The sequence below is a fragment of the Ips typographus genome, linkage group LG6 (assembly GCF_016097725.1).
Source record: "Ips typographus isolate SLU linkage group LG6, UJ_Ityp_2.0, whole genome shotgun sequence".
Classification (NCBI taxonomy): Eukaryota; Metazoa; Arthropoda; class Insecta; order Coleoptera; family Curculionidae; genus Ips; species Ips typographus.
The window spans coordinates 1,198,050-1,210,001 of record NC_138427.1 but is presented as its reverse complement, the minus strand read 5'-3'; the positions used below and the strand labels follow the sequence as shown (position 1 = coordinate 1,210,001).

Here is an 11,952-nt window from a genome sequence, read left to right as displayed (position 1 = left end):
TACATTTGGGTTAATTTAGAACATATCCGACAAATTTTTATTTTTGTTTAATGGGTTAAATGGGCCTCCGTTCCGCACGGAGTAATTAACCAATTCATTTGCAAAAAATTCAACTCTGTATTATAGAAATGGTCACTAAAACCAAAAAAGGAAGCAACATTTTCTGCTTTGTTCTCTTTTTTTTTCTTCTCCCGATTGAGAGGGGGAGTTTAGAAAGGAATTCTCGTCTGGCACATGTTTGGCAACGCGTTAATTGCTAATAAGCGTATCCGATTCGTTAAGATTGATAAGTCCCTGATTATAAGTTTTTTCCGACTTCCGAGTCAACTTCGCTATTTAACGGTCAATTTAACTATTTAAATATTTTCTGTTGAATTTAAAACATAATGCTACTGGTTTGGATTGACCCACTGGAAAACCTTAGCACCTGCACCATGAAGGACTTGGTAAATGCCACCCCGGAAGCGCTGGTATCGTAAATTCTGCTATCCCTTGAAGAACCCCGATTTAATTTTGCTCCCGTATCTAAAGGTGAGGTCCCTAAGTTTCCAGCTCCAAATAATCAGTTGCCTGATCAGGACAAACTCCACGAACTTCTTCTTTTTGGGAAATAGCTCAAACGTAAGCTGTTTCCAAAAATCTGCTAACCAAACAACGCCCTTCCAGCCTCTTTAAAGGATTCGGTCCAAATATCTGAATTACTGGGGGAAGTACAAACTTGGAGACAGACGCCCCAAGTCAAACACGTTTCCCAGCCTCTCCAGAGCTTCATCTAAGTTTTTTCTTTTCCTCTTGACAAGTTTTTGAAGTTTTTTTTTTCAATCTGATTGATTTTCAACATTTTTTTTTTAAAGGACGCCTCCACTTACACCTATGGGCACTTTTAATTACTTTTGCTCTTGGTCTAAAACTATTTATAAAATAAAATAAAATTTAAAACTAAAAAACCTCGAGGACCTAGAGGAGGGAACAACAAAAATAAATACTCGTAAGGCTGGAGAAGTCTCTAGCCTTACGACAGCTGGACGTGGCCAAATTCTGGTCCAAGACATCATAAAACAAGACTAATTAATTAAATTTAAAAAGTACTTCTTTTGTACTTACCTTTCTTGATATAAAGTTAATATTCGCACTTTGACCACAATGTTTTACTTTTGACGGTAAATTTTAGGTGCGACCTGCGCTGCCAGTAATCAAAAACCATAAGCAACTACCACGCATACAGGGAGTATGGAAAAATAAAAGTATTTCGTAAAAAAAATGTTTTTTGCGAGTTTTTAATAAATTTTTAGGCCGAATTGGTAAACCTTAAGCTTCATGGTACGAAACAGTCACCCGTCAAGTTCCAAAATAACATGGGCTTAACAAATTAACACGTAAAATCCTATGTTGGGGGTTAAAAAAAATGCACTGTATATTTACATATAGGTTATAGGAATACAAATTAAAACGCTGAATGGTTCCAGTAGAAATTCCATCTATTTACTCGAACCGAACCCCGTACATACAACAAAATTACTTTGTTATAACACCTAATATCATTCTAGCCCGAGCAGATAGTTGATTCCGTGCACCAAAAAGAGTACCAAAGGTTGCCACGCTACCAGCCATCGGATCCAGTCCAACAGTTGTCCGAATAGCATATGCGGCTTCTCCCAAGGATTGGAGAAAATTTGTTTGAGGTCGACTTTCTCTTTGCAGTACGGGCAAGTTTGTTTTTTGCCCACTATACACCAACCCCTAATGCAAAATTCGTGGAATCTGGAAAAAAAATATGATATTTTTCATGAACGATTACACAGTGTGCAAAATTCTGCCACATTCAGGGTTATTCACGGTGATGGTATATTAGGAAGTGTCTAGAGAACGACTAAAGTTAGTTTTTTTACTCCTACAGGGATATTGGTTCGTTCCTTAACAGTTTAGGGAACGAATAAGTAGGCAATTGCCAACGGTTGAACGAATACAGAATCCTAGATTTTCCGCAACTGTGCGATATGAAATAGACCAATTACAGCTAATCTTGAACGCAAACAAAATAATTCTTCTGATTGTCATCCTCACTGACAGTTGGCATCAAAACATTGCATTTTGGCTTATGTTTTGAGGCAATGAAAAAGCCGTTTAAAAGTTTCAGTTAGTGTTCAATTAAAGAATAAAAACATCTACTTTATTATATGATAAAGAAAATGATACAAACTTACAATTTACAATGAATCAAATCCATTCAACACCTCAACCTAAAAGACGAAGAATCAGCTGTCAAACTTTGGCTGCGTCAAAAGTGATAATGTAAACACGGAAACGTTTTAAACATTGAGTGTTTATTTGTGTGAAATTTGGTAACTAATTCCAATTAGTCGTAGAAAAAATAGCCTGTAAAACTCGGACGAATTGTCCATATCGCTCTCGCCCGAATTTTCGCCCTCGTGCGATAGGGACATCTTATTCACCCTTGTTGTACAACATGCTATTACTTACAAGCATGGAAACAGGCATCAATCGAGTGCGGGGAACACCCTTTTTCGCAAGTGAAGACTGTGAGAATTTTAGTATTTATTAAAATAAATAAAGTGTTCTTGAGCTCTTCTAAAATATTTTTATGATACTCTTGGTGAAGAAAGTAGAGTAGTAAGTGTTTTAAAGTTTACGGTAAACATTGCATTTTTACAATTTAAAATGTTTTTTTTTGACGGGTGATCAAATTAAACAGAAATTTGTATACCTACGTAGTTTCTTATGCAGATACATATTTCAAAAAAGAAATTATAACTTTTCATTTCAAAGTTGTTTTTATCCCACAATAAGAGGGCGCAGAGATAGAGTAAAAAAAAATTGTGAAATTATGGCTCTACCTATTTTCATTTTCCTTTGAAATAATCCAAAGTTCTCTGAGAATTATTCTTTAGTGTTGATATTAGTTTAAAGAAATATTGTGGGGGTCTTACGCATCGAAATGAAATCGCCAGAACCCAACTTAACCAGTTAAGTTACAACGATTGTCCAGTAGTATACGTGGGACAGTCTGGACGGAGAATTAGCGCTGAAGAAAACCATGATCGTTTTGATAAATAAAAAATTCTGATATTACAGATGCCTACTCTGCTAAGATTGACCAACTAGATAGCAACTTAATTTAAACTAAAAAAAAATATTTTTTTTTAAATATGTTATGGCTTATGAAAAACTTTTCTCTAAGTTCAGATTTCGATTTTTACTCATTTTCGATTTCTGGTTGCGATTTTGTCCAAAACCGTGCTATGTGATGGAAACGTCCAAAACGGTGGACTGAAATACTATAATATACAGGCTGTGTTAAAAAGTAATAAAACACAATTTTATTGTCACTAATTTCTGTAACATTCTGTATAGGGTACAGTCCTGATTAATTTTAAATTGTACCTTCATTTTAATCGGATAACCTGTAAATCGGATAAACCTGTAAGCGTCCGAGTAATTTCAGATGCCCTGTATATTTAAAATCAGTACAAAAAATCCAATAAAATGGTATAGTAATATGTATACAGAACAAAGACAGAAATTACAGTCCAATAAAAAACTGTTTTTATGACAAGATTTGACATTTGACGTCAGTTTTATGAGCTCAGATTCTGGAGGTGAGGAAAATCACTGCAGTTTTACTAATTTAAACCTAAAACTACAAATATTAAGAAAATTATCCGTCCAGTAAATTATGAAAAACACCCTGTATAATAGCATAATTATGTATGAATGTATGTGTAACTCCTTATAAACCATCCTGTATAATGATTGAAAAAATTAACATTACTCTGACAAAATTTGTATTCTCCTTTTTTGTTTTTAAGAATTAGAGAGTCACCCCTCATTGGTCATCCTGTACTATTTGGTTGCGACAACATTATTGACGAAATAAAAATAATCGGGCTCCATAAAAATAGTAATAAAATATAGTCTATTAATGACCATAGATGGATAATAAATCACGATTAAAAGATTAATGGACTGTAAGTTTTATTAAAAATAACTGATCTTCATTCCACAGCAAACAGCAGTGACGCAATAATTGTCATTATTTGTACACCTAGCAAGACGAAACGGAAGTTTTCGTTCATGAGTGTATGTCTTAACAAATCGTTGAAATAACCCAAAAATTTGCGGTTGATCAGATATTTTCAGCTAGAAAAAAACGGAGAAAAACCATGACCGCAAATGACTTGATTACCAAAATTTGTGGAACATTTAGATACTGTCCTTTTTGATAATGTAACATTAACAACCTAAAACTAAAACTAACCACAAAAAGCTAAAGGCCCCTGTAACGCTGTTACTTTTACTTCAGGGATTCAATTTCGAATCATTTAATTGCCTGCCGAATGCACTCGTGAAATATGAAATAATAAAACAAAATACAGTTTATGCACCTACATGCAGCAATATTAATGACAATCATTTATCGAGACTGAACTGAAAGTAGTCTTGCTCTGTGTTTTAGCAATAAAATCTCCTTCAACAAAAATTAACACTTATTACATCAAGGAAAAAACCCTGAAGCTCACAACTACCGAGTACGCAAAAAAATGTTTTAAACCTATTTTCGACACATGTACATTTTTAATATGGCGTCACAAATAATGTCGTTACTGTCGCTTGCTTTGGAACGGAGATTACATAGTTTCAAGTTTACTTACACGTGTTGGCAGCTTAACTGATAGGTGTTTTCTATAACTCCTTCCTCATCAGTGCCCACTAGTAGTCGATTACCACAAATAGCGCAAACATTTGGGTCAAGATTTTTAGTTGGAATACCTTGCGGTGAATAATACTGAAAACAATAATAACTTCCAATTCAATCATAATAACACCGTAAAACAAAAATATGGAAACATCGCAATATCTCGAAAAAAAACGATTTTTTCTAAAATTGTTTGCAATAGAAGAGATATGGTTAAAAAAACTGATTTAAAGATATTTTAGCTATGAATAGATCTGTTCTGTTGTTCTCATTGCCTTTTATGATACAGCATTAATATTTAATTAGTGTATTCGGTATTACAACTAAATACGACTTAAGAAACTCCACTCTAAAACCAAGGCTTTACGGCTTTTGTCAGCGGAAGCTTCGTTCTCCGAAGACAAGAGGAATCACCGAAACTTTGGAAAATTCCCGAAAGAGAAAATTACTGAACTTGTTGGCAACGCGCTCTTCCACACCTATTCCTTTGGTCTATAGCGCTAAGAAGCGCACTGTCTGAAGCCATTCTAAATACCAACAATTTGGAGCGGAGTAATCAGACTAATTACATCAACTATGTGACGTCTTAAAGCTGTCAAGCGACCGTGCGAACATTAAAAAAAAACAAGCCTAATCAACGCTGAAAGAGCTGATCGGACGAAGAAGGTCATTATGGCCTCATCTCGGTAAAGTGGCGTCAGATCAGTTGACCGTAAAAGCCCTTGAACAAGAGTACCAACAACTTTGATTTCCCAAGATCACTTTTGAAGTTTTAAAGGCGTAAAGTGGCGTTAGGTCGGGTAACAGCGGAGGATATACAAACCCAAGCTCATAATAGTTCAGCCATGCCGTAGTCTGTGTTGAATCGTTCAATAAATTACGAATTAAGTAACAACGAGCAACTATTTCCATAAAATTGTTTCAAATATAACACGTAGATTTTTCAAGTATGAAATGGATTCAGTACTTGTTACCAATTCATAATTTAATAAAAAAAGAGTTTTGCGCACCTCAGTTGGAAATTTATCTCAATGACGAATGTTTGGTCAAAAAAGTTAAATTTCTTGCATCGGTGATGGTTTGCGATTGCATATCAGGAAAGGGTGTTGGAAAACTGTGTCTTATTGATGGCACTGTTAATACACAGAAATTTAGAGACATTCTAGAGCTGAGTCTTATACTTGTAATAGAGCAGTTCAACACTGAAGAAGGAAATTTCATTGTCCAGCATGAGGGCAGCAGTTCAGTATTTCTGGGCACACAGTCAGAAATACTGGACTGTGATTAGAACAGCATCAAATACCGATACTAAAACGAACATCTCTTTGGCATAACATGAAGAAATAACTTCGAAAATACCTTGCTCGCACGATACCTAAATTAAAAAATAGGTTCCAAAATATTTCGAATAATATTCTGCCAGAGGATACAATGCCTAGCTGAATTCGAGCCGCTATAAGCAATAAAAGCGAGGTGACCTAATATTAACGTCAATGTTCACGAACTGACCGAACTATTATGATCACTACAAAGTGATACCCCAAGATTACAGTAAAGGTACAATTGCAAGCCTAGCCTAAGCTGACAATGTCACGTAGAACGTTGGACGTTTCCTCCAAATCGAAATGAAGTGTCAAGTCGGGTGACCACGGAGGCCATTGGCAACAAAATTCGGCGGAAATGGAAAAATATGGAAGAGGCCTACATTTAGGAGTGGACGAAAATATCTGATAAGAAGAAGAAGGATAATAAAAGATTAAAAAAGTGGTTACCATAATATTGCTTAGATAGTATAAATCTGATACGAGGCTTATCAAAGACACTAACCTGACAGCGTCGTATAGTCTCTTATTCTGTGGGATGAATGAGCATGATGATGTTAACCCTTTGCAACTCCAGATTAACATATCTTATTTTAAATAATTAACTAAAATTATAGATTCGTTTAACACAAGAAATTTTTCCTACTTTCGGTTACTTGTTAGAGCGTAGGATGTTATATGAGCCGATATATTGACCTTTGACGTTATACAGCGAATTTCTACCATCACACCAAAAGCAATTGATCAACCAGTCCAGTACGCCAAACGTACGTACAATCACAACGCGGGTATATTAAAAATTTCAGACTCCTAAGTTAAAAGGGAAAACTTCCGAATGTCTAAATAGGTTTTAATAAGTTCCATTAAATCTGCCCTTTTTCTATCGGATATTCGTGGCTTTCTAGAAAAAGCTGGTCGCTTTTAATAATAATCAAAACAAGAATCTAATTTTAGCCAAAAACTGAAGATAACAATAAATTTTTTACCATTACTTATGGGCCACCCTGCACATGTGTAGGAAATAATCAAATTGAAAACGTATACATAATTACAGAAAAAAAATCAGTTATCGAGATATTGCAAGCGTTCCAATTTTTGTTATACACTAAATAATAAACTAACCCCTATATGCGACGCCATTTTGTCAGCACATATCTCTGAAATGTCTCTTCCCAGTACACCATAATACAGGCCGTAGAAAATAAACATTATCGAGGTGTCCATCCACACATTCGATTTGGCATTAAAGACTAGATTGAGACCAAAAAATGTTGCCATCATAATCACATAACCCACGATTCCGAGGACGTAACTTAGTTTGTGGAGTAACAGGAACCATTTGTACACTAGCCTAGTAAAGGGTTTTGTAGTAAATAGTTTCTAATAGATAATGTGTCCTTAATTGAGTTTCGACATTGTGATCTTGAAAATTATAGCATTGTTTGTTGATCATTAGACTACTGTTGCAGTCCTCCAAGAGCTTAAATGACATTAAAACAAACAAGCTTACGATTGACAGATGTGTTCCTAGTAGTTTTTAAGTTGGCAATACTGCTTAAAAATTCGATCAGCGGCCATAAGCCCTAAAATGCAGTAGTGCCGTATAATAAGCATTTAAGAAGTATACTTTTTGGTGTGTCAAATTCTATACATATTTATGTAAAATTTAATATATCTTTTTGTATAGCATATCTAATTTTGAGTGAAAGCAACACATGTGATTACTACCAACCAGGAAGTAGATCAACTGAATGGAATTTCTGACCAAAAATGTTTAAAAAATTTTTTATTTTCAAATAAGGCACTTATTAAAACTAGTAAACAATACATGAAACAGCTACAAATGGTTAGCTTGACATTGACCCAAGTAATGATATAATAGTTGTTTGCTGCAAACTGTAATAGTTGCAAAGTCGGTTAAATTGGACAAAAGTTGTCAAATGACAAGTTACTATCTATGACAACATTTTTTTAAAGCAAAATATTTTTGTCAAAAAACCAAAATCAAAAAGTTTTGCTCACATTTTACTAATTTTGAAAGATCTACAAAGTAGAACTTTCACTTTCAAAAATAGCGCAGAAAAATTATAAAAAATTACCCGCCAATTTAACGCCCTCTAGCAGTCAACAGGTCAAAACTATAATCTCTGGTGGACTACGCTCATTTGAAAAAAGACAGGCATATTTCAGACAGTTTCATTTCCAGATAATTGTGATTTAAAAATCTTGGATGTTATTAGGTCCAATTTTAAAAGAACTAAGATTTTTTTATTTGCACTTCATTCAAAAATTAGTTTCTTTTTAATCCCAGAAAATGATTTTTATTTTTTCTGATGTTAACGTTTCTTTTAGTTTAACTTTTGAGTTGTGCCGTTATTGTTATGAAGAATGTCAGGCAAGTAAAGTAAATAGAAACAAATAAACCGTTATAATATTTTACTGAAGTTTTTTAATTTTTAGACTTAGAAAAAGAACACAGTTACTGAGATCAAAATGGTAAATTGTCGAAACAGGTAAATTGAACACCATTACAATGATTTGGAAAATGGTTTATACGGTTTGAAAATATGTTTTATTAAGTTCCATTAAATCTGCCCTTTTTCTATCGGATATTCGTGGCTTTCTAGGAAAAGCTAGTCGCTTTTGATGACAATCTAACTAATCTAACTTTTCTGAAATAATGGCACAATTGGAAATATGCCTGTGTTTACAGAAACAATAATTGGGCGTGATACAATCTGCTTTTCTTGGGTGGTTTTCATTAAAATTGAAAAACCGTCGGACTTTGTGTACGGATGATTGGTAAACTATTTTATTGTTAAGGTTGATTGTGAAAATAAAAATCTGCAAAAAGCACCACACTATTTAAGTTAATGGAACACTATTAAAGCTAACGAACAACTCGACGTTTTAAATAATCGCAAAATTTGTAACTTAAATTCGATTTATCTTAAACACAACCTCTAGATTTCGTAAAGGAACATATAAATAATAAAAATAAATAAGTAAACAATTTTCTTTTTTTAAAACCTCGCCATTTCGAAACGAATCAACAGATTTTAATGCGGTTTGGACTGTCATTGGGCTTGGTTTATTGACTTGATGATGATGTAAAAACTTTCGCTTTTATGCACTTGAACTGCCTTATACAGGGTGGGAAATAAACGCGTACAAATAAGTGAAATTTTTAAGTAGTCCCCAATTGACCAATAATTTTTTTTGGTTTTGTTTGAATATAAGAATTGAATTGAATAATAATATAAAAAAAATTAATTTCCCTCTTTTCTCAATTTCCAGGCTGTTTCTTATAAGTCCAAACTTTGCACTGATATTTTGATTGACAGGAAGAAACTAAGTAGTTAAATCGCACACTTACGTTGCACCGATCACATACTAATGGGAAAAAAAGGATCAAGATGAGAACAAAACATGTTCAAAACAATAGGAGACTAAGTAGAAAAATCAAATTTCCTGATTTTTTGCAATAAGCAACAAATTTTTATCCAAAAGTTTTGGAGGTTCCACAACTCTGGCATTTTAGTCCAATATCAAAATAATTTTAAATCACTTAAAATAACTGAAGGTAAAATTTAAAAAATGATTTTTATAATTTTTTTAAAAAAAATCAGTGATTTTTGATTTTTCAATTAAAATCAAATTTTGTCCTTGTGTCTAGACAAATTTAATGATTTACTTTATTACGATTTTTTTTTAAATTCTTTTTGCGTGTTTTATTAAGAATTTAGGAAATAAAGGCTAATTTTGTAAAAAAAGAAAAATGTTAAATGACAACCAAATTGAGAAGTAGTGCAAAGTTGGTAAACTGTCGGTTTTCCAGCTATACAATAATATTGGATATTTTTGAAAAATGTATAAAAAGGTTTTACACTGGGAAGGGTCAAAATGACTAAAATGAGTTATTGTAAAGCAGTCAAATAATGTTGCTAAACCGGTTTGTTTCAATGACAAAAAAATCCATAATATTTAAAACAGCATTTAATTATTTTAATTCAACCATCATCAGTAAAAGGACTATACTAAGCTTTAAGCAGCTCTAAATATTAGTTCACTAAGAACCTGATAAAAAAACATATTCTTCAGCAAATTCAATCCCCAATATTTGTAAAATAAAACAAAATTTTACAACAGTGTCTAGAGAACTTAACTTGTAATCAATTTTAACAACCATTGTCTAATTTAATTGAACTGGGAAGTTTAGCAGTTTAGAAAATTGCAATAGTGATCTATAGCAATTGTTCCAACTGGTATGTTTATTACTACAAACCCAATAAATCTAAGCACTAATAAGCAAAAATCATAAAAAAAATTATTTTGGGTCTGAATTTTTGCCACAGTATCTCAAAAACAACAGTTTAGGTATATTAAAATAAAGTATTTAAATCCAATGTCAAATTAGAACTAGTTTTTGTAAAATACTAGAGAAAATACTCCACATTTAACTGTTTTTGTTATTATAGTTTGTGAGATCACAATGAAGTGACTCAAAATTAGGACACATTGATATTGATAACATGAGTTTTAAGCTGTAATAACTTAATCTACCTCATTTTGTGACAGTCAGGTACTGTAAACCCTTTGGTAAACACTAAGGCCAAAATTTGTCTATTATATTTAACTTTTAGTTAAAACAAGATAGAAAGTTTTTCAGAGTAATAAAATTCAATCACCTACCTTGGAGTAGTCCCATTTAAAGGTTTCTGCATAGCTTTTGTAAATATTAATCCAGTAATACAGGAAAATAACAACCATATGAATATAAACCTCCACCAAAGATGTCTCAAACAAATCCCTACTGGGACTAACCACATTCCTAATAAAGTGACTATCTGAAAATTAAATTCAAAAGACTCAATAAGCAGAAGGCAAATTATAAGCTTACAGAGTAACTTCTATAATGTCGTCTCTTCCATTCAATTAAAAGGATTTGGGCAAGAACTAGTGATCCTATTAGAATAAGAACCATTTCCATATGCATTGCTTCATGACCCTTATGGATCTCATGCAGTTTTTGATGCTCATATCTGTATAATTTGACCATGTTTCAATTGTTCTGATAGGATTTTAAACTGTAGACTTACCGTGCTCGCTCTTCTTTACTCAGTTCCTCGACAGTCTAAATAAAACCACAAATATGAACTTAAATTACTTGTTTTACTTACGGAAGTAAAAATATTACCCTATTTCCTAAATCAACGGGTTTATGTAGATCATCCTGATCCATTTTTCAAGTCAGAACTGGACTATAAACATTCACTTAAATACACTGACAAAAATGCATCTTACACTAGAAATTTTAGGGCAAATTGGTTAGAAATCTTGGAAATAAATTAGTTATATTTTATTAAGTGTAAAATTCACTGAAATTACATTGCTACTGCTGGCTAATCTAGATAAAACTGTTTATCACTACAGTAATAACCTGATAAGTGTCAAGTGATAATTGATATCAATAATCATAAGAATCATACGATAAAGTGACATACTGACAAAATGTCAAAGTCAAATGTCAAAACTACACGTCGTCCACTGACACAGAGTCGTCGTCGTTTTATGAAATTGGGAGTGGCTAAAGTTGGTTGGTAAAACGCAAAGGTGGTTTGTCCGGACTCCAGATTTCCTAGGGAATTCGGATTTCCGTATTTAAAAAGGCTCATGATGCTCATGTTTTTCCTGGTCGGATGCCACAGTAATGTCCGCTTTTTCACACTGTGTGGAAGGGAGTAAAAAAGGGTGGAAACTGGAAAACAATACTTGTTTCTTGTTTCCTGAAACGTATAAGCCTCCTGTATGGGCCTGTTACGTCCCGGTTGTTGGGAGCTACAGCAATCCAGTCGACTTTAAGAAGCCAACTAGTTTGCTAGGTCTTAGAGTCTTAGCTCATGATTGCCCTGGGCA

At 33.3% G+C, this 11,952-nt stretch overlaps 1 protein-coding gene across 1 annotated transcript; it reads right to left on the bottom strand.

Moving 5' to 3' along the window:
- Positions 1 to 1,460: 1,460 nt before the first annotated feature.
- On the bottom strand, positions 1,461 to 11,505 carry LOC145731084 (E3 ubiquitin ligase Rnf121). The gene is made up of 7 exons (XM_081982674.1): positions 11,234 to 11,505; positions 11,136 to 11,170; positions 10,937 to 11,078; positions 10,729 to 10,883; positions 7,159 to 7,387; positions 4,671 to 4,804; positions 1,461 to 1,761 (listed from the first exon to the last, which is right to left on the bottom strand). The coding sequence occupies exons 1-7, from the start codon at positions 11,276 to 11,278 to the stop codon at positions 1,539 to 1,541; spliced, it is 963 nt and encodes a 320-aa protein (XP_081838800.1). The 5' UTR covers positions 11,279 to 11,505; the 3' UTR covers positions 1,461 to 1,538.
- Between the last annotated feature and the right edge of the window lie 447 nt (positions 11,506 to 11,952).

Bases quoted from the DNA above. Each gene is read 5' to 3' on its own strand.
- LOC145731084 (XM_081982674.1), bottom strand. From the start codon at position 11,278: ATGGATCAGGATGATCTACATAAACCCGTTGATTTAGGAAATAGG. The intron at 10,884-10,936 runs GTAAGCTTATAA...TTTAATTTTCAG, and splicing joins GACATTATAGAAGTTACTCT to ATAGTCACTTTATTAGGAAT. The intron at 1,762-4,670 runs GTAAGTAAACTT...TTTTTTTTCCAG, and splicing joins CAGTTAAGCTGCCAACACGT to ATTCCACGAATTTTGCATTA.